At 39.7% G+C, this 24474-nt stretch overlaps 1 protein-coding gene across 3 annotated transcripts in view; it reads left to right on the forward strand.

The window, feature by feature from the left end:
• The window catches only part of LOC133562309 (nuclear factor of activated T-cells, cytoplasmic 1-like), a 110967-nt gene that overhangs the window by 61836 nt on the left and 24657 nt on the right, over positions 1-24474 (forward strand). For 2 of the 3 annotated variants that reach the window (XM_061916357.1, XM_061916356.1), the window contains one exon: positions 4477-5142. The exons of the other annotated variant lie outside the window; for it this stretch is intronic. In XM_061916357.1, coding sequence (XP_061772341.1) covers positions 4477-5142 — 666 coding nt within the window. The remainder of the gene's footprint in view (positions 1-4476; positions 5143-24474) is intronic. 3 annotated transcript variants of the gene reach the window in all.

Raw genomic sequence — 24474 nt, forward strand, 5'->3', positions numbered from 1 at the left:
TATACACAGATTTCAATTTAAGATATAGGTTAAAGTTTAACATATAGATGTATATTTAAGGTTTAGGTGTAGATTAAACATTCAGATGTACTATTTAGAGTCAACATTTAATTTAGACCTAAATGAGAGGAAAATTAGCTAAATCTGAGAAAAGTGAGTTAAATCTGAGAACTATATCTGCTCGAAAAGTGTGACCTAACTTTTCCATTCGGTACCCCATATGTTTGAGTACCTGATGTTGTGGTTCCAAGGATCCTATCTGACTTGTGGGATAAGTCGTGAGTATAGATGTAACTCATTGCTCTTTACATAAGGACCCGTTTTACCAACCGCATTGGAGAACCGATGCCAAAAAGACCAACGCATGGCTTTTCTCGGAACCCCTTTATTTTTAGAGAATGTTTGGAGATTCCTTTGTAATATCAAACACAAACATGTGTTCACTGTCCTCACTTCATTGGCTTGTGGTTAGAGCTCAAGGGAGGAGAGACAGAAGCATGTTTTCTGACAAAGAGGAAAATTAAATGAACCACACAATGTCCTTTTTCATATATTTGCACAGTCATGTTTTTCCTAAAATTAGAAAAAGACTATTGAGCTGTAGACTGTTATGTCTACATTTTGGTCATCGTAAGAATCACCTACCACAACAAAGCCCGCCCACTCCGTATGCCAGGAGAACAGATTGCGCACAGTTGGACATGGTACCTGTAACTTAAGGAACTACCACCTGCCCCAAGGGAAATGTCATTGCGGTTTATTGCAGATGGAACACAATAATGTCAACACTTTTAATCAAGCGTTTTTACGACGTTGCATGCACGAGGACTAAAATCAGAAAGGGAGAAGAAAATTAAATGTGCAGAGCATCAGCTGTCTGTTGGCCAGAACCCACAGGTCGGGCTACAAATAAAAGACAGATGAAGTCCACTTGTCTAAAGAATCTGTTTTCTAAACTCTCCATGAAGTAAAAATGGAGACGATGTGACTCGTTGTCTAGAGATTTGCATGGTTTACAGCAAAAAAACAGTCTGTCATCATTTGCCTCAGTATTTCATTGTGCTAAAAGTCATACATTTGTAGATTTAAGAGAGGATAATTATGACTGAAATTGATACATGCCAAATTCAATTATGTTTGAACACAACTCATTTAAATTTATTCCATAAAATGTTGCCATCCTATTGAATAAGAGAGAAGGAAGATACTAGCTAGAACCACCGAGGAAAGTGAGAGTATGTAAGTCGAATGGACTATGTGAAGTCTATGTCATTCCCCAGACATTATAGAGAGGAGGCCTTCACATCATGGGACTTGCCTTACGATGCTCTCCAGGCACCAAACCTGTTCCCTGGGCTCTGAAAGCAGTCAGGACTGACGTAAATGGGCTCCCTGCTTTGTTATCACAGTGCCACAGCCCAGGACTCCAGAGGCAACAGGAACTGACTGCCCTCTTTTGAATTCTTCTTCTACAAAAATAATCATAACATTTAAAAGCAGATCATTTTTCACATGATTCTGTAAAGGCGCTGTATTTTTCAGTTGTTCTATGACGTTGAAACGAATTACTCTTAAAAGAAGTGTCGAGGTAATGGCCGACTTCTTTTCTTTTGGCATCAACAGAAACAACATGACTATTTATATTTACATAGGCAAAATGTTACAAATAATATAACCATTAATGCATTTCAATAATGTGGCTACAACAAACACACAAACACATACATATACCGATATATAATATATATATATATATATATATATATATATATATATATATATCTTACGGTTGTGGGAAAAAATCGATTCAAATACGAATCGAATCGAATACGTTGTGCAATTCATAATCGATTCTCTTTTTTTTTTTTTAAATCCATTTTTATTTAAAAAAAAAATATATATATTTTTATTTTATTTTTATTTTTTTTATCAATCCAACAAACTACTACACAGCAATTCCATAACAATGCAATCCAATTCCAAAACCAAACCTGACCCAGCAACCCTCAGAACTGCAATAAACAGAGCAATTGAGAGAAGACACAAACACGACACAGAACAAACCAAAAGTAGTGCAACAAAAATGAATATTATCAACAACAGTTTCAATATTAGTTATAATTTCAGCATAGCAGTGATTAAAAATCCCTCATTTACATTATCATTAGACATTTATATAAAAAATGTAAAAAAAGAACAATAGTGTCACAGTGGCTTACACTTGCATCGCATATCATAAGCTTGACAACACACTGTGTCCAATGTTTTCACAAAGATAAAATAAGTCATATTTTTGGTTCGTTTCATAGTTAAAAGAAATGTACATTATTTCAATCAGTTGATAAAACATTGTTCTTTACAATTCTAAAAGCTTTTTAAAAAAAAGTTTACTACTTTTCTAGCATGTCAGCAGAGTGGGGTAGATCCTGCTGAAATCCTATGTATTGAATGAATATAGAATCGTTTTGAATCGGAAACATATCGTTTTTGAATCAAGAATCGCGTTGAATCGAAAAAAAATCGATATATGATCGAATCGCTACCCCAAGGATCGATATTGAATCGAAATGTGGGACACTCAAAGATTCACAGCCCTAATCCTTAGGTAAACAATATATATATATATATATACATACAAACAAACAAACACACACACAATGTATAATAATGATGTATCGATTATGAGTCAGAAACTTTACTGTGCATTTGGTTGGATCTAGTTATATATTGTTTTCTTACATTTTTGAGTCTCATTTGCAAGTATTATATACTGTAGTAAAATGTGTATGCAGTTACATTTCCAAGACGCTAGATGGCAGGAGTGTATAGACTATGGTGTTTTGCCAAACGAGGAAGCAGCCTTTGCCATGTGGCTGAACGGCTGTCTAGTTGTATGTGGCACCCTACAAAGTGATAATACTGTAAGTGTTGCACTTATTACATACCAGCTGTTTGTTTGCATCTTAGTTGTAGTTTTAATGACCAAATTTGGAGGTGTTGAAATCACCATGTAAAATCGATAATGCTAAATAGTAGCAAGTATACGGCGAAGCTAATATACCGGCCAATATCAGGCTAGCACATTTTGGAAAACTCGAGCGTTTGTTCTATCAGGCATGTTTGCTTTGTTAGCATTGAAAGTTGCAACATTGCCCAAAGGCAGTTTGGTTGTTGATAAAGTTTCCCTGCCAAGCTGGTGTTTAGTCTCTAACCAGACGTGACGTCAAGAGAAAACAAATATATCGAAATACGACACCAGTTGATTTCACACAAATCGATACCCAGTAGTAGAGATGGAATTCAGTATTCATCCCTGGGCATCACATGGGTTCACATACGCTTGTAGACACGTCTGTGTATGCATCTTCATATCTGGCATTCTGTCCTTAAATAATGCAGCCTATGAATTCAATGTGCACAAATGGATACTCCAGTTGCTCAGACATCAATAAATATTTAGATTTGGGTATGACGTCTGTAATAAACAAATACGTTAATGTGTCTTGTGAGCATTTAAGATAGCTACAGATTAGTGTGCTGTTGGAAATTATAAGTATACCCTGATGTAATTAAAGTGCAATAGTTAATCATATTTTTACAATCATAAAATCAAGGAAATGCACCGCAGTTTATCATTAATACTGTTAATTGTTACATCCCTCGTCTGTACTTGCATGCGTGTGAAAACTTGCCTGATCACTTTTTAACACTGAGACTGAATTGTAAAAGACTTATATCAAAACACTGCATATAATGGAACATGTTTCCTGTGTTCAATACTCTTGAGAGGAGAAGGGAAGTACATGATACCTGTCAGTCAGAAATAATCAGGAAACAGCGCAGACTGCCTGTGCTGGAATGGACGTTTGAGAGACAGGATGATCAAGTGGGGTCATTGCACTCTCCTGCATTAGCTGGGGCCTGAAGCTCCCGAAACCACAAGCTCAGTTCGATGGCCTCTTAAGAAGCTCAAGCAGCCCAAATCCAAATCTTATCATCTCCTTTGTTACATGTATTATTTGGTCCTACTCTAAGAAACAATTGCTCAGAATGCAGAGAAAGCCAAAGGACCTGTGGTTCCTTCTCATGCAACAAAAGCAGAAGTCTTCTGCTCTAAAGTAGCATTTTATTGGATATCAGAGATGGAGGAGAGTCCAAAGAAAATAGGTCTTATTCATTATTAGAACCAGCTGTGGTTTTCCACTCTGATGACTCACCCACTTTTTTTTCCTTTTTCACCCTATTCTTTGGCTTTTTTTTTTTTTTTTTTCATAATTTAGAGTAGCTGTGGGGTTCTCATTGAGAAACACTGAGCGATTTCCATGGGATATTTGTTTTGATTTTCAAGGGGTACCTGCCACATGTCTGCATGTTCATTGCTTTACTTATCCTCCCCTATGCTAGAACTGTGCCACATGGATCCTCTGCATGTTTTTTTTAATGTTTCAATCTTTCTTTCTACTTTCCACCCTTCAGTGCCAATGATAAAGACAGAACCCAGTGATGACTATGACTCTTTGGGGACTTCAGCGCTGCCAATGCATTCAAAGTCCTACTTCAGTCATCCCAGACTTAATCCCATCTTGCCTGTTGCCAATCACGATGTCTGTCTGGCTGGTGGCTACCCTCCCTGTCCTTCTGTCAATGCTGCCATGCCGTCAACGTCACCCAATCCCAGCCCAACCTTGCATGACCTCTCCCCTGTGGCATACAACAAGTGTCTGCCCAATAGTCCAACCCAAGCAGTACCTCCAGGTCAGATGGTGACCACATTCCCAGAGACCAATGGCAGGCCAATCCTTACCCACCCAGCATCTCCTGACCACAGCTCTCCCCTAGGTATGCTCCAAACTCAGGGAAGCCCCGGTCACCTCAACAGCCCAGGAACCCAGGGATTCCACCCTGTCTATGCCAACAGCAGCCCTTCATCCTCCCCAGCCTCCAATGCCTCTACTCCTGGTGGGCCTGCGGAGAGTCCATTTATTCAGGCCTACAGCCCCAGCCAGGCCCAGGCAGGAGCAACCTCAGTTCAGGCTGGCGGGAACTCACCAAGTCTGCTTCACGAGGACTCCGGCTCACCTGCCATTTCCATCACCGTCAAACAGGAACCCCAGGAGCTGGACCAGATTTACCTAGATGATGGTGAGTTTCAAGATCATGATGTTTGTAAATATATATTTATATATATATATACATATACACATATATGTGTATGTGCACGTGGGTTTTTGCGGAACATTACTTAGATTTAAACTGAGTAATCTCTTAGGCCTCACACCATACTAGTTTTCTACTAAATAATGACTGCAAAGTTACGTCACGTGTTTGTTTCCGCCCGTGACCATTTATTATATTTTATTGTAGTATGTGCTTCTGTCTGTGTTGTTCAAGTGCTTGAGTTCAAAACTGTACACTGCCTTGATGGGATTTTCAAACAATCTGTCCAAACATAACAGAGAGTGCCGGGGTCAGCCGGGGCCCGGCAGAACAAAAACAGTGGCACACGCATAGCAAACCAAACTGTTGACATATCGGCTAATGAAGGAAGCAAAACAATAGGTAGGGGTTTCCTAACTCCCGCCCCCCTTTTTTTTGGAACGATGTCGGGGGCTCTGAGGCAGAGGCCTTGTTTTCCCGTCTATTCCCCGCGGAGTCAGGGCTATGCAGCTGTCGTCATCAGGGGAGACTAAAGGGTCATCAGTCTACCCTGGCAATGGGATCAGACACACCCATGAGAGCATACTGTATGGTAAAGTTTATAGCCTTCTGTATCCATACCACAGCTTGTCTCTCGAGTCACCACCCTGTTATCTGTGTTGTCAGGGGCACTACTTGTTGTTATGATGTGTAATCACAGCATCTACAGCATTTTGCCAGTTTGAAATGTCAACACCCATTTCATCATAATAGGGATGGGGAAGCAGGGCAGTAAATGTTATCTTCAGTGTGTGTGTGTGTGCCTGTGTGTGCAATCAACAACTCACAGAGGTGAGAGGTTGGCATGAAGGGACCAGGGGAGTGTGAGGTTGTTGATGTTGAATTGTAATTTTGTTGAAATGCCGATGTCAGCATATCTGTCGGTTTTGATGAGTCCCATTTGTCCTCATAAACAGGCGATGCAGAGGAAAGAGGATGTTATCATCAGCCATAGTAACTTATTCTGCACGTTTGTTGCTAGCTTCTCTTTGAGTTGTCCCTCAGATTGTGAACAATTGGTCGCGCAATGTTAGAATTCAACTTAAATAGAAGTACATTTTTAAATTGAAAATAAAGAGGTTGTATATGAGTAATGGCACTTAGTACTTGGACTAAATCTGCAGTGGTTAATCAATTAATTTGATTTAAAAAATAAAATTAAATAAAAAACATCCATTTATGAACCGTTATTTCAGTTGTTTTTTGTGTAACTCATAAAAATGTATTAAAGTCAGACTACGCGGCGCACCCGGAACCCTGACTATGCGGACATGATCTGTGTGTCAGTGAAAAGCGCACCGTTTTTATTTTTTTTTTGTACATTTTCTTCTGTAGAATGTTAAAAGTGCAATTTCAAGCTTGATTATGTGCATGTATTAGAACATTGAAAAGTGAAGTTTATGGCAAGCAGATCATCCTTTGTTTATTTCAATTGCTTACCCTGAAATAAGTTTTGAGGGAGCTATAAACTGTGTTTTACCAGATTACTCAATTAATAGTACAAACTAATCGATATATTACTTCATTATAGGACTAGGCATTACAGTTAAGATGTTTTGGGAGGCTTTTCCTACATAAAAATTCTGTTAAAAAAAAAACGTTTTAAGAAAATATCCCTATAGCTAGTGTTTTCATTTATAAAAATATAAATTTCTAGTTCTGTAAATGTGGATGCAAATGCAAAAGTGCAATACATTTATCTGTACAGTAAATCTATTTAGATATGCACCTTCTTTTGTAAATGCAACTTTTATCCTGCACTACAACGAGCTAATGCAACAAAATGTTCTTCTTATTTGTACTGTAAAGTTCAAATTTGAATGACAATAAAGGAAGTCTAAATCTAAGTCAAATAAATGTAAAAAAATATATACAATCATGATTATTGGGATGCACAAGCTAAAATATTTTCCTTTTATTAAGTCATGCATGTAAGATTGCATTCATGGTGTCTGCAACAAGTGCGTTTGCTTAATTATAACATTAAACTTTTTATATATGTAATTTAAAAAAATTTATGATTATACCTTATAGTGCTTTTTAGTCAACTTTGGCCATGCAGCACTCAATCTAGTACAACTTAGTGGGTTTATTATTTTAAACCATGATTAAAATCATGGAACTTGTCAAGAGCAATATGCCATAGTATTACTTACAGAGTAGTAACTTATTGAAATGACTCACCAGGAAGTTTGTAGTTTTATTTTCTCAATCTTTTGTTATCTCTATATTTTGCTTCCCTGGCAATGCTTTTCAATGAGAATCAATCTTATGCCACTGAAGTTGACCACCTTCCCATCACAAAGACTGAATAGTGCTTTCCCCAGATCTTTGTGCTTGAAAATGAACTCCGAAAGCGGGCATCCATCAACTTCTTTTTGTAACCACAACCAAGTCCAAGAAATTTTTAGGCCCACATCCAACCAGGACACCGTTCCACGATATGTTGAAAAAGATGTGAGTTCGCCAGTGCGAGCAGTTACAAAAAAACGATATATGTATAATTTCAATACAAAATCACCACACAATATTTACCAATTCTACACTATGGTATCAACAGGGAGGAGACCCTGCCCCAAGTGGAGGAGTTAAAGTACCTAGGAGTCTTGTTCACGAGTGGGGGAAGAGTGGATCGTGAGATCGACAGGCAGATCGGTGCGGCGTCTTCAGTAATGCGGACGTTGTATCGATCCGTTGTGGTGAAGAAGGAGCTGAGCCGGAAGGCAAAGCTCTCAATTTACCGGTCGATTCACGTTCCCATCCTCACCTATGGCCATGAGCTTTGGGTCATGACCGAAAGGATAAGATTACGGGTACAAGCGGCCGAAATGAGTTTCCTCCGCCGGGTGGCGGGGCTCTCCCTTAGAGATAGGGTGAGAAGCTCTGCCATCCAAGAGGAGCTCAAAGTAAAGCCGCTGCTCCTCCACACCGAGGGGAGCCAGATGAGGTGGCTCGGGCATCTGGTCAGGATGTCACCCGAACGCCTCCCTAGGGAGGTGTTTAGGGAACGTCCAACGGGTAGGAGGCCACGGGGAAGACCCAGGACACGTTGGGAAGACTATGTCTCCCGGCTGGCCTGGGCACGCCTCGGGATCCCCTGGGAAGGGCTGGACGAAGTGGCTGGGGAGAGGGAAGTCTGGGCTTCCCTGCTTAGGCTGCTGCCCCCGCGACCTGACCTCGGATAAGCGGAAGAAGATGGATGGATGGATATTAACATGTTAAACACACAAGTACCTAAACATGCAAAGATGTTAAGGACATGAATGTTACTTCTGTGCATTCCCGAATTTCAACTGAAGTAACCGACGCCGACCAAAACATAGTGTAATGTTCCAAGAATGGCGGATGAGACCAATTCCCAGTTTGTCTTCATTTAGGCCACACTCTCATACAAGCTCAGTGATAATCTCTTTCCTCTCCCGGCTACACTGGCACAAACTCTAACCCCAGATTTCCTGCCACCCAGTCAAAGCCATTGGCCAGAACCCCGTAGCCAACCGCTACACCATAAAAGCAACCTGACTTAATCAATACACATGTAAGAAATTACCACTTAGGCTAGAAAATAACGTAATTCCGCTAAACTGAGGGCATCTGGGATCCCGGAATAAAAAACTGGCACATTCAATTTAATGGCAAAGACTACTTTCTGGCCGAGGTAGAACATTGTAGTCTATACACCACTGCATCTATTTTTTTGTAAGTACCAATAATTGTCACACACACACTAGGTGTGGTGAGATTTGCATTTGACCCATCACCCTCACCCCCTGGGAGGTGAGGGGAGCAGTGAGCAGCAGCGGTGGCCATGCGCGGTAATCACTTTTGTGATTCAACCGTTCAATTCCAACCCTTGATGCTGAGTGCCAAGTAGGGAGGTAATGGGTCCCATTTTTATAGTCTTTGGTATGACTCGGCCGGGGTTTGAACTCCCGACCTACTGATCTCACGACCCTACTTCTAACCACAATATAATGTCTTGGAATTGCAACTGTGTGTAAAGCCTACTATATAATGCAGTACAGTGCAGTATTCGAAAATGAGACAGAGAAGTGTAGGAAAATTAAAATGTTAAATACAAAAAACATTATTAAAAGTACTAAAAATTGGTTCTGTTGAAATCGATACAGTACCAATGCTTGGTACTGTACCGATTTAAATGTGAAAGGGGCGGTATAGCTCGGTTGGTAGAGCGGCCGTGCCAGCAACTTGAGGGTTGCAGGGTTCAATCTCCGCTTGCGCCATCCTAGTCACTACTGTTGTGTCTTTGGGCAAGACACTTCACCCACCTGCTCCCAGTGCCACCCACACTGGTTTATAAATGCAACTTAGATATTGGGTCACTTTGAGTCACTAGAGAAAAGCGCAATATAAATATAATTCACTTCCCTTCACAAAGGTACCCAACCCTTATCTAAACCATACTTGCCAAAACTCCCAATTTTCCCGGGAGACTCGCAAATTTTTGTGCCCCTCCCGAAAATCTCCCGTGGCAACCATTCTCCGGAATATCTCCTGATTTCCACCCACACAACTATATTAGGGGACGTGACTTAAAGGCACTACCTTTAGCGTCCTCTCTCACCTGTTTAACAGTCTGAGTGAGGACAGCCTGTCTTCACGTCTGCATTTCCTCAATACAAACAGCGTGATGGGCAAGTAACATAACATCTTTGGCTTTCCACACACACAAATGAATGCAAAGCATACATGGTCAACAGCCATACAGGTCACACTGAGGGAGGCCGTATGAACAACTTTAACACTGTTACAAATATGCGCCACATTGTGAACCCACACCAAACAAGAAGGACAAACACATTTTGGGAGAACATCTGCAGCGTAACGCAACATAAACACAACAGAAAAAATACCCAGAACCCCTTTCAGCACTAACACTTTCTGGACGCTACAATAAACATCCACCGCTACCCCCAAACACCATCCACCACCCACCTCAACCCTACGAACAATTAATGTACTTGTTACAGGCTCAACTTTTACAAAAAAAATACACAAACGTAGGCCACCAAACTTAGACACACAGTTGGCAACCTATTTATACATTTTCAAAAAATGTATTTTGGACACTGGAATGATCTGATTAAAATGTTTGTGAACATTAACTCCACTGAGCAAATGTCCACATAACTTTCCACTGTATTTGCTTATTTCCCCCCCTCAGCCTTTTATCCAAACAACACCCCGAAAACCATGTTAGTATGAATTATGTTCTCACTGTTACCAATAAATATGAGAGACTAAAGCTTTCAGTCCCTTCTGAATAATCGAATCAACTGAAACTGCAGCTTTATTTTGTGTTGGTATCTCTTTACACAGACCTACAGTAATTTTAGATATGCCAAGTCCGTTGAAATACCAAAGTCAAATTCTGTAACCTTGTTTCTTTCCCCCACTACTCCATCCATTGTCACTTAACGGGTTCAATCGTTCTCCACCCAATGGCCAAATGTGTTCTATCAGTGATTACAGTTGCATTAAGGGACGCGCAGGAATGTGTATTGATTGACCAAGGACAGTGAAGAAGCCCCAGGAAAAACCTCAGTATACTGCCGTTTTGCATCACCTGTCATCTGTGGTGAGCTCCTGGAGTCCTGGTAAGTATGCGGTGGTAACAGCATACTCCAAAGGCATCCACTGCTCCCAGTCTTCTCTTATTGTCTTCAAATGAGTCCTAAGTTAAAATAAATAAGATTGGAGGGCGGCTCAGTGCCTTCTACTCCGCTTCTGCATGCATTACCGCTGTGCGTTAGTTAGCTGAGCTCTCCATTAGAGCGGAAGGCAAGCGGATGACCTCACCTCAGCGGCAGTGATTTAACGCCAGGGATGTAGAATAGTGTTGCTCCCCACCAATTGGGGGCCAGTGATTTGGAGTCTAAAGGAGCACACTTGATCTTCCCCGCGAGTGCAGCAGCGCCTCCCACGCTCCAATGCTCAGGCCTCCAGCTCTCATCAGGCAAAGGAAATGTGTCTCTCTGGCCAGACCTACATTTTATATAGCCCTTGAGAAATCACTCAACTTATCAACGGTGAGCTACTGTACTACAAGGAGCACTGTTAGTGTGGTGGGAGTCTGAGCTTTAACCCCCTTGGTTGCACAAACTGTCTTCATAGTAGGTTGCGCCTGAATACTCTCTTTGCTGTGCTACTTCAATATCTATGTATCTATGCCACCAGATCCTGCTTCTACCTGCAAAGCCCACGGAGTAAGGGACTTCCAAATACATCATTTGGTTTTCTTATAAAACCGAGCATGCAGTCGTGGTGTAAAGTTTACATACACTTGTAAAGAACATAACGTCATGACTTTTTGGCTTGGGGGCCTCATCGGGTAAAAACAATTTGGCCAGGGGCCGGGCTGTGTGTGTGTGTGTGTGTGTGTGTGTGTGTGTGTGTGTGTGTGTATATGTATATATATATATATATATATATATATATATATATATATATATATATATATATATATATATATATATATATATTATATATATATATATATATATATATACATATGTGTGTGTATATATATATATGCACCTGGGGATAGGTTGATTGGCAACACTAAATTGGCCCTAGTGTGTGAATGTTCTCTATCTGTCCGTGTTGGCCCTGTGATGAGGTGGCGTCTTGTCCAGGGTGTACACCGCTTCCGCCCGATTGTAGCTGAGATAGGCACCAGTGCCCCCCGGTACCCCTAAGGGAATGAGCGGTAGAAAATGGATGGATGGATTGAAAGGAAAATATAAAAAGTGGTGCTTTTTTTATAGTATATATATATATATATATATATATATATATATTCCTCGCGCACTAATTGACTGAATGAGCACACACTTGCCGTTGATGATGTCAATTTATCGATGGGAAAATGCATTTTAACTTTTAACTTAAAATCCGGCCCGCGGGCCGTAGTTTGGGGATCCCTGGTCTTGAGTTTTCAATCATTTCTACAACTCTTATTTTTTAGTGATAGAGTGATTGGAGCACATACTTGTTTGTCACAAAAAACATTCATAAAGTTTGGTTCTTTTTTTAATTTATTATGGGTCTACTGAAAATGTGACCAAATGTTCTGGGTCAAAGGTATACATACAGTAATGTTAATATTTGGTTACATGAATTTTGGTATAAAGGTGAAGTTATAACACTGAAAAGCCCTTGGAAGAGGTGCTTCAAAAAGACATGGCTAGCGATCTAGCGGATAAAGTCGATCCACAGTCTGCAGTGTTTTAGCTACTTCTAAATCATTAATCCTCGCCTCTATGGTGACGAATAAAGTAAGTTTCTTACAAGTATAATTTTTGCAGGATGAGGAATAGCTAAACATGCTTCACTACATACCGTAACTCACAGGTGTCAAAATGTAAACAAACGTCATTGGTGGATCTACACCTAACATCCACTGTAATGATATCAAGGACAGGAGCGAATTTAGTTTTCTTTCGTTTTTTTTTTAAATGTATATTATGTTTATAAACTCAGGAAATGTGTCCCTGGACACATGAGGACTTTGAATATGACCAATGTATGATCCTGTAACTACTTGGTATCGGATTGATACCCAAATTCGTGGTATCATCCAAAATTAAGTGATTATTACATTTTAACAGAAGTGTAGATAAAACATGTTGAGAGAGAAAGTAAGCAGATATTAACAGTAAATGAACAAGAAATTTAATAATGAATTGTCTACCACTTGTCCTTAAAGGCCTACTGAAACCCACTACTACCGACCACGCAGTCTGATAGTTTATATATCAATGATGAAATCCTAAAATTGCAACACATACATATACGGCCGGTTTAGTTTACTAAATTACAATTTTAAATTTCCCGCAGAGTTTCTTGTTGAAAACGTCGCGGAATGATGACGCATGCGCGTGACGTCTCAAATTGGAGGGGACATATTAGCGCAGCACCACTAGCGGCTAAAAGTCGTCTCTTCTAATCGCGCAATGACACAGTATTCTGGGCATCTGTCTTGCTGAATCTTTTGCAATCTGTTCAATAAATAATGGAGAAGTCAAAGTAGAAAGATGGAGGTGGGAAGCTTTAGCCTTTAGCCACACAAACACACAGTGTTTCCTTCTTTAAAATTCCCGGAGGTGAAGCTTTACTATGGATCAGAGCGGTCAAGCGAACATGGATCCCGACCACATGTCAACCGGCAGGTTTCGGTGAGAAAATTGTGGTAAAAATTCCTCTCTTACCGGAGATCAGCGGAGCTTCTGTTGTGCTGCTGCTCCCGTGACTTCCCTTAGACACTGGCCTCAAGACACCCGTGGACACACCCCCTCAGACTATCAGGTACTATTTAACTCACTAAAACACTAGCAACACAATAGAAATATAAGGGATTTCCCAGAATTATCCTAGTAAATGTGTCTAAAAACATCTAAATCGCTCACAAAGGAATCGGCTTTTTTTTTTTAAACTTTATTTATTTTTTATTTTTTTTCTAGTCCTTCGCTATCAATATCCTCAGCCATGGATCTTTCATCCTCGCTCAAATTAATGGGGAAATTGTCGTTTTCTCGGTCCGAATAGGTCTTTTTGTTGGAGGCTCCCATTAAAAACAATGAGAGGATGTGAGGAGCCCCCACCCTTGTGACGTCATCGTCTGCTACTTCCGGTAAAGGAAAGCCTTTTTTATTAGCGACAAAAAGTTGCGAATTTTATCGTCGATGTTCTCTACTAAATCCTTTCAGAAAAAATATGGCGATATCGCGAAATGATCAAGTATGACACATAGAATGGACCTGCTACCCCATTTAAATAAGAAAATCTCATTTCAGTAGGCCCTTAATTTCGACAAAATAATAGAACTGCATACGTCAGCAGCTAAATTAGAAGCCTTTGTTGGCTTACTCACTAACAAAAGACAAGTTAACTTGTATGTTCACTATTTTATTTAAGGACAAACTTGCAATAATAGACATATGTCTGTTGTATTTTTTGTTCAAATAAAGCCAATAATGTGAAGGGAATTACATTTATATAGCGCTTTTCTCTAGTGACTCAAAGCACTTTTACGTAGTGAAACCCAATATCTAAGTTACATTTAAACCAGTGTGGGTGGCACTGGGAGCAGGTGGGTAAAGTGTCTTGCCCAAGGACACAACGGCAGCGACTAGGACGGCGGAAGCGGGTATCGAACCTGGAATTCCAACCGAGCTATACCGCTATTTATGCAGTTTTTTTGTGGTCCCCTTTATTTAGAAAACTACCGAAATGTATCGAAATAATTTTGGTACTGGTACCAAAATATTAGTATCGGGACAACACTATTCTGTACGTATAAAAGTACTGAATTAGGTACCAATTCCCTCCGACATAGACTAAATACACTCACTTCCCATATGTACTCTATATTCTATTCGTATTGGATTATGTTAATGTTTTGTCTCACGTAAATGTGTATACATTTCAATTTCATGTTTGTCATCACATTTGTTGTCATAGGATTTTTGCATTATGTGTGATAGTGTGTGTAAGGCAAGAGCGACATGCTGACTGAGCCAGGCAGCTAATTGTGTGTGACTCCCGCTGTGTGTCCTGTCTTATTAGCTGCTATAGTGATTGGTCATATCATGAAATGCAGCGGAATGCAGCACAGTAGTGCTAATCAGAAGGCCAGATTTCTACCAGCTGCCTCTCCAGGACACAGAGAGCCCTTATTCCCCAAAACAAGAAAGAAAAAAAACATTGGCTGGTGCAGTCTCTGTCAACTGCTGACAGTTAACATATGTGCTCTGATTGCCTCGCGTTTCAGGGTAGTTTTGCTTGTGATTGTTTCCTCTTCAATTCGGGGTCCGTGCATTTGAAACTCGACGAGGGTTGTTTTCTCAACTTGGAAATCCAAATGTTGTCAGTTCTCCTTCTCTTCCGAAACAAAAAGGGGCATTCTATTCTTGCGGAGGATCTCCGTATAGCACTGATGACTCTGAAGGCAACTCGAGGCTTTCCTCATGGAAACTTTTACACATTCTGGAAAGTTTCCCAGACCCCAGGACTCTCCAAAACCCTTAATGATGATTGAGAGTGCGTCCACACCACGCTGAAAACATGCTGAGTCGATAACATTGGAGTGTGCCGCAATGCTGGCTTTCGGATCAGAAGGGAGGATTGAAAAGAGAAAGTTAAAGTGAATAGTGTATATTTAATCTGAGGTTGGAAGTGTCTAATGGGACTCACTAAAGCAGATCGGCTTCTGTACATAAATACAATATGTGTTTTGTACTTGTTTATGTCTTTAAATAGTTGATTCAGCAAGTTGTGAAAGTATTGAGAGGGCAAGTGACATTGAACCTCTTACCCTCTGTACCGTTTCGTCTAGGTGAAAGGTGGTGGTTAAGTGCCATGCCAAGAACACATCCTTCTAAACAAAGTGATATTGACAGGTACCAGAGGAATGGTGATGGCTTTTTTATTATTAATGACCACAAAGAGGATCTAGGTATTTTACTATTGTTGTTATTGATGCCCTCCCATGGGAATTCAGTTTTCCTGGCAGACTTGACATGACAAGCTTTAAGTGAAAGTTTGGGATTGTGGACGAAAGTTATGCATTTCAGACATAATTGTTTATGTATTGTTTGTAACTTAGGGCTTATCTAAGAGATGTGGCGTTGATGGTATACGATTGCAAGAGATCATTTAACTAAAGATGTATTTCTTCTATAAGTGTTGTCCCAATACCAATATTTTAGTACCGGTATCGGTACCTAAATTATTTTAGTCCTTTTCGGTACTTTTCTAAGTGAAGGGGACCACAAGAAATGTCATTATTGGATATATTTTAACAAAAAAATCTTACGATACATTAAAGGCCTACTGAAACCCACTACTACCGACCACGCAGTCTGATAGTTTATACATCAATGATGAAATATTAACATTGCAACACATGCCAATACGGACGGTTTAGTTTACTAGATTGCAATTTTAAATTTCCTGCGGAGTTTCTTGTTGAAAACGTCGCGGAAAGATCACGCATGCGCGTGACGTCACGGACTGTCAGGAAATATTAGCGCAGCACTATTTGCGGCTAAAAGTTGTCTCTTTTCATCCCGCAATTAAACAGTATTTTGGACATCTGTGTTGCTGAATCTTTTGCAATTTGTTCAATTAATAATGGAGAAGTCAAAGTAGAAAGATGGAGTTGGGAAGCTTTAGCCTTTAGCCACACAAACACACGGTGATTCCTTGTTTAAAATTCCCGGAGGTGAAGCTTTACTATGGATCAGAGCGGTCAAGCGAACATGGATCCCGGCCACTTGTCAACCGGCAGGTTTCGGTGAGAAAATTCTGTTAAAAAGTCGCCTCTTACCGGAGATTTGCGCCATCCTTATATTTGCCGTCAACTTCCCTCAGACACTGGCCTCAAGACACCCGTGGACACACCCCTCCTCCGACTATCAGGTACTATTTAACTCACTAAAACACTAGCAACACAATAGAAAGATAAGGTATTTCCCAGAAATATCCTAGTAAATGTGTCTAAAAACATCTGAATCCGTCCCAATGCAATCGCCTTTTTTTTGTTTAGTTTTTTTTTAACTTTATTTTTATTTTTTTTATTTTTTTCTAGTCCTTCGCTATCAATATCATCATCCACAAATCTTTCATCCTCGCTCAAATTAATGGGGAAATTGTCGTTTTCTCGGTCCGAATATCTCTTGCTGCTGGAGGATCCCATTAAAAACAATGTGAGGACGTGAGGAGCCCTCACCCTTGTGACGTTATCGTCTGCGACTTCCGGTACAGGCAAGGCTTTTTTTATCAGCACCAAAAGTTGCGAACTTTATCGTCGATGTCCTCTACTAAAACCTTTCAGCAAAAATATGGCAATATCGCGAAATGTTCAAGTATGACACATAAAATGGACCTGCTATCCCAGTTTAAATAAGAAAATCTCCTTTCAGTAGGCCTTTAAACATGTTTCTTATTGCAAGTTTGTCCTTAAATTAAATAGTAAACATACAAGACAATTTGTCTTTTGTTAGTAAGTAAACAAACAAAGGCTCCCAATTTAGCTGCTGACATATGCAGTAACATAGTGTGTCATTTTCCATTTCATTATTTTGTCAAAATGATTAAGGACAAGTGGTAGAAAATGAATCATTAATCTATTTGTTCATTTACTGTTAATATCTGCTTACTTTCTGTTTTAACATGTTTTATACACACTTTTGTTCAAATTTAATAATTACTTATTCTTCTGTTGTTTGATACTTTATATTAGCTTTGGATGCTACCACAAATGGGGTATCAATCTGATACCAAGTAGTTACAGGATTATACATCGATCATATTCAAAGTCCTTATGTGTCCAGGGACATATTTTCTGAGTTTATAAACATAATATGCATATACTTTAAAAAGAAGGAAAGTGTTTTGATGCCAAAAAATATTGACGTAATCATAGTAGTATTGACTAGATTCGCTACTTCACTTGGTATCATTACAGTGGATGGTAGGTGTAGTTCCACCAATGGCGTTTGTTAACATTTTGACGCCGGTGAGCTACAGTGTGTAGTGAAGCATGTTTAGCTATTCCTCGTCCTGCAGGGATGATACTTGTAAGAAAATTACTTTATTTGTCACCATCTAGGCGAGGATTAGTGATTTAGAAGTAGCTAAAACACTGCAGACTGTGGATCGACTTTAGCCGCTAGCTAGCTAGCCATGTCTTATAGCACCTTTTCCGGTGGGGATTTCAGTGTTATACCTTCACCTTTATCGTTAGTTTTTAAGCCAAAATGTGTCCGTTCTCCCTTTTCTGTCTACACACTGTGTCTGCATGTAAGTACTCAGTGATTGTGCATTGCCGAACATGCTCGTCTGCTCGTAAAACCAGCAATGACACGACGTGACAAAGACAGGGGCGCGGTTGGGGCGTATACAGGTACTTTTCAGAGACGGTATAGTACCGAATATGATTCATTAGTATCGGGGTACTATACTAATACCGGTATACCGTACAACCCTAGTTACTTCTAAATGGAATATAACGTAAGGGGATTTTTATATAGGAGAAATTGAAGTGAAACATCTTTGTATTACCTTTCAGTGTCCTCTTACATCATTTATCCTCACTGGCTAAACAAGAGCTTTAAGAATTCTGGTAACGATCACTTTTTTTTTCTTTCTAACGCATATTTGACAATATTGTCAAGAGTGTGCGAACTCCGAGCAATTAACTGAATCTAAGTGGTTACACATGACATTGGCTATGGGGTCACATTACTCATTTTACGTCTTTTGAAAACTATTGGGAAGATAATTAGTCTTGATCAGATGCATCAAGATTAATGTGTAAAATCAGTCCATTCATTACCCAATGGTGCTGGCTCGCTTATGCCTTGCATGTGCACCACAGCCCTGGCAGAGCCACGAGAGGATCTGGTCTGGTTTCAGTTGCTTTGTCATGATATTCGCAGTCACTGAAAAAGAATGTGTCTGTTGAAAAACTGCACCTAACCCATCTAAACAAATTGATTTTTGTCGTAAGTCTGAGGTCTGACACAAACTGTAGATGTGATTCTTCAGTTTTGATTTCCAATTACTTGAGTATTTATTCTATAAAAACATCATCAACTTGTCAGAGTTGCTACTGGAGAAAAGTGTAAGTTATTTTCTATAATTCACTCAAGCTGTGTACAAAAAAGAACAACACACTTTGGCCGGGGTAAGAAATATTACTGCTTAAAAATTACATTTGGACTTCAGTCAAGAACGCTGTCGATTTCAAGCCACACAATATATTTGAAGCTCTGTTTTTTCAGTTAATCATGCATGACGTATCTCGTATACTTTCTCCTGACGCAGCCGTTTAGAGGGTCGGTTTACGTGGCTCACATTCTGAGGTTGAGGGAACACAAGTTGAAAAGCCACAGAGACACACAGATTGTAGCGGGTCAGGACGCAGACAGGGCCTGCGGCTTGGCATGGATAAGTATCTGTGTATATCTGTGATCATGAAGCTACCACCTCGGAATAAGACAAATGTGAGTGTGGTTGAGTGCACTTAAAAGATGATGGTGGAGGGCGTCTCTTTTGCTAAGAAAGGCTTCGCAGTGCTATCTCAGTTGTATGTTATTCATCCTCTCCAAAAGGACCGTTGAACATTTTTTACACAGGAAATCCAATGTAACTGTTTTAGACACCAACATTTTCATTAATAATAACTTTGGATTTGCACACAGAAAACAATGCAAAATGCATATATATGACTGAATTAATGGTGGGGCGGGGAGGTTGTATCCAGAACGTACGGACAACAGTTGTGCGTTGTTGTATGAAACAGACATATTTCGCCTAAAGTCATACTAAAACCAGAGCGTATTAAAAGAAATAACAGTGTATTTTCCTTATCTATGAGTTATAATTTAGTGTACTTGAAAAATTGGGCCCATTCAGCAATAAGTTCCTAACGTCTCCTCTTATCGTTCTTCCAAAGTGATTTCCGAAGAGGAGTCCATTCAAATTCATGACGTGTTCTTAAACGTCCAAATTGTTCCCACCTGCTGTTCTTAAGTAACTGACTGCCAAATGGTTAGCGCGTGCGTGTCTAACATAATTTGCATATCGAAACGCCCTTATTTCCCCAAATTGCATATGTAAACACCCATAATCCCATATATTGCATAGGTAAACACCCTTAATTCCCCATACAAGGGCACAATTTTGGCCGAAGAACTGAACATCAAACACATGGAGAAAACACGAACACATTACAGAAGAGAAATTTGTATTATCCCGTGGGGGAACTACATAACGTCAAAACATAAGTTTAAGAACGGGGGGACGTGCTGAGGTAGCCTAAAGCGTTCAAATAAATATTCATCAATTCTTGCAAATAGATCTACACGGTCGTGAAATATGCGCTGCCTCCCCAGGGCGCGATCTGTGGCATCTTGCAGTAGCAGCAAAAGCATTGTCATTGTGTGAGTTGAGTCTTTTAAAGACTAGTGGCTTAGTGGTTAGAGTGTCCCCCCTGAGATCAGTAGGTTGGGAGTTCAAACCCCGGCCGAGTCATATCAAAGACTATAAAAATGATACCCATTACCTCCCTGCTTGGCACTCAGCATCAAGGGTTGGATTGGGGGGTTAAATCACCATAAATGATTCCCGGGCGCGGCACTGCTGCTGCCCACTTCTCCCCTCACTTCCCAGGGGGTGATCAAGGGGATGGGTCAAATGCAGAGGACAAATTTCGCCACACCTAGTGTGTGTGTGACAATCATTGGTACTTTACTTACTTAAGGTTTTTGTGTGTGTGCATTATATATATATATATATATATATATATATATATATATATACTCATATTAGGGGGCTTCATGGTGGCAGAGGGGTTAGTGCCTCACAATATGAAGGTCCAGCAGTCCTGGGTTCAATCCCAGGCTCGGGATCTTTCTGTGTGGAGTTTGCATGTTCTCCCCGTGAATGCGTGGGTTCCCTCCGGGTACTCCGGCTTCCTCCCACTTCCAAAGACATGCACCTGGGGATAGGTTGATTGGCAACACTAAATTGGCCCTAGTGTGTGAATGTTGTCTGTCTATTTGTGTTGGCCCTGCGATGAGGTGGCGACTTGTCCAGGGTGTACGCGGCCTTCCGCCGGATTGTAGCTGAGATAGGCGCCAGTGTCCCCCGCAACCCCAAAAGGGAATAAGCGGTAGAAAATGGATGGAAGGATATATATTAGGGCTGCGAATCTTTGGGTGTCCCACGATTCGATTCTCGGGGTCGCGATCCGATTATATATCGATTTTTTTTTTCGATTCAACGCTATTCTCGATTCAAAAACGATATTTTTCCGATTCAAAACGATTCTGTATTCATTAAATACATAAGATTTCAGCAGGATCTAGCTCAGTCTGCTGACATGCTAGCAGAGTAGTAGATTTTTTTTAAAAAGCTTTTATAATTGTAAAGGACAATGTTTTATCAACTGATTACAATAATGTAAATTTGTTTTAACTATTAAACGAACCAAAAATATGACTTATTTTATCTTTGGGAAAACATTGGACACAGTGTGTTGTCAAGCCCTTGGGCCAGGTTTGGTTATGGAATTGGATTGCATTGTTATGGTATTGCTGTGTATTGGTTTGTTAGATTGATAAAAAAAAAAAATGAGAATCTATTCTGAATCGCACAACGTGAGAATCGCGATTCGTATTCGAATCGATTTTTTCCCACATTTAACATTACACAATTGAAGTAAGGGAACTCTTTGTTCTTGCCTACGAACAAATCCCAGCTAAGAAAACGTTGGTGAATACAAAAATCTCCTTAAAAACTTCGTAAGTGGGCCTAAGAACTAAATGACGCTCAATTAGTCGTTGTTGAGGTAACAACTGAATGACAGCAAATAAAGCTGCTATATTTATTAAGAGCAAACGCTACCACTACGTTTTAACCGCGGTTCCTCTTTGGAGACCTTGTTGCCAACACCACAAATTCGGCAAAGTAACAGAACCCATACATTAGCCTTTAATTAGGGATATCTCTCAGCTAGCAAAGAAAATATGAGCAGATGGAAAACTTATAGCAAATATCAACACATTCTGAAGACCCAACAAGTATAACAGACTGACTCCAAAATCAGGGTTGTTGCAAAAGAAAGGGAACCAGAGGCCTGAATGAACAGAACCCTGGAAAGTGTTCATTTTTTTTTAACCAAGGATGCTCAAAGTGAGGCCTGCAAGCCAAATTTGGCCCATCGTGTCATTAAGTTTGCCCCACCAAAGGGTGGCACCCAAAATGTATTACTTAGTCATACTGGCCTCGTTCAACAGTTACAGTTTTTCAATTCACAGTAATTTGGTGTAAACACCAAATTATCACAATCTGGTTTAATTCTGGTGACTGACCTGCCAGGTTTTTTTAATGGTAAAATCTAAAAAATGTTGAGAGGCTAATTAGTTGTGGTTGAATTTGAGATCCCTGTTCTATGGAAAAATTCTGACCTTTTCATGCATCATGTAAAAGGATAATCTTGGTCGACATGCTTCTCCCATGTCCTATAATGAAAACCTAAATGCTTAAAAATGTTGCATCCTCCATATGTCTAATCTGTCTGGATAAAATTTGAACGCGATCTGATTAAATAATCAAGGAGTAACTGGTGACAGAAATGGCAGAAATCTGCAGAAAATTACCTTTTTGAATGTTTTGAGGTTTAAAATTTACATTAAAGATGCAAAGTTGCATCTTAACTAAATTAGGCACACAACTTATGTTTACATATGGTGGTATAAGGCTAAATTCCTTACTGGTGGTGCTGTTGCATGGTAGAAATCACTGTTTGGTCTGCAGACCATTGGCACTTTTTCACTTTTGCCAAACGTTTGGGCATTCCTGCTTTAAAACAAAAGACACTTTCAAAAAAATAAAAATGTGAACAGGGATACTTGAATTCAACGCGTACTGTTTATTTTGCCCTTTGCATTGGAGCACGTTTAACGTGGACATAAATACTTTTGGCATCAGGAAACAGGAGCAGGTCTTCTTTCCAGACCACTTAATAACAGCCCCCCTCCATCTGAATATTGTTTGCTCAGTAAAAAAGTATCCTGTTGCGATGGATGTCAGGAGAACGTTCTGATCCAGCTGTGTGAGATGGGGAGTGCCGTTGAGTTTTGCAACACTTGGCAGACGTCGTCATTTTACCCCCAGAAAGAAGGGGGGGTTGGAGGTCTGGAGGAGGTAGTCATAAAGCCAACGCAAGAAAACAGGAGTCGAGGTAGTCATGATGACTATGAATACTAAAAGTAAATAAAATTGTCTGTAATACTTCCGACAGTGACGTGTTAAGAACGCCTTTAGAAACCCCGTACACTAATGATTATATGCTATATAACGAAGTCACATACCAGATTCGTCAAAACTGGTTCAACATGATGTTTTCAATCATAATTCAGTGTGTTTATGTCAAATCTAAAATGAGACAAGAATGTGGGTTCGGAGGGATTCCATCATGTCCTCACCTCCTGGAATATTCAAATATCTTGAGAAGAAGCAGATCAACCCTATGAAGATGTGAGACTTAGACAAACTCCGGCAGATTGAAGGGAAGAGAGGAAAAAGTGAAATGGAAGAAAGTAGCATGCTATCCTGGTGATCTCTTTTTCCCTGGCAGCTTCTTTCGCTCACACACACACACGCACACACACACACATTCTCGTGTATTTGTTACCTTCTTGAGACCTCTGAAAAAATGCCTACCTCTAGTATTATAATAATAGTCGTAATGTTACTCAATGCAAGTCAACATTTTACAAGAAAAACCGAACATGTGTGCAATATTATGATAAAAGTTAGAATTTTACTCAATAACAGTCGCACATTTACAAGAAAAGCTAAACATTTTCTCAATTTTATAAAAAAAGAGTCGGAATTTTACTCGACGAAAGTCACAATCCTATTAGAAAACTAACATTCTGGCAATATTATGATAGTAATCAGAATTTGACTTGGCAAAGTTATGACAGAAGTCATAATTTTACTCAAAAAAATTCACAATTTTGCAAGTACAACAACAAAATTTGCAATATTGTGATAAAAGTCAGAATTTGATATGACAAACGTCATCGTTTTTCTTTGAAAAGTAATGATTTTGCATAAAAAAGTAATAATTTTACGAGAAAATATTGCAATATTACAGAAACTTTGTGAGATAATTGTTCCAAATTTTATAAGAAAAAAGTCAGCACCCTTTTTCTGTTTGTAATTAGTTCTTATTTACTTCAAGTTGTCTCTCTCTACCTCTCTCTCTCTCTCTCTCTAAATCTCTCTCTCTCCATCTCCATTTTTACACACACTTGTTATTTCATATGTTGACCAGAGGGGGAGCACTTTTAAAACCAACACAGTCAATTTGAAAAATCCCTCCTTTTTGGGACCACTCTAGTTTTGATAGATTTCACCATCAGGTGTGCTAATGGGACATTTTCTATTAGTTTCAATGTTTTTCCGAAAGGGACAAGCGGTAGAAAATGGATGAATGGATGGATGGTTTTCCGTACTGGGACCATGATTTATGTCCTAACTTGTTCACCGGTCCTCATATGGAAGGTACTTGTCCTTGTTAATGTCTCAAGAAGTGTAGAAATACAAGAACACACACACAGAGACACACATGCAAACTTTATGAGCTCAAGGAAGTCAAGGAACAATTAACAGCAGCAAAGTTAAAGATCACAACATATGTCTCCGCAGCGTAGGGCTCAGCCCGCATCGGGTGAGAAT

Source organism: Nerophis ophidion, linkage group LG11 (genome assembly GCF_033978795.1).
Source record: "Nerophis ophidion isolate RoL-2023_Sa linkage group LG11, RoL_Noph_v1.0, whole genome shotgun sequence".
NCBI classification, from domain to species: Eukaryota; Metazoa; Chordata; class Actinopteri; order Syngnathiformes; family Syngnathidae; genus Nerophis; species Nerophis ophidion.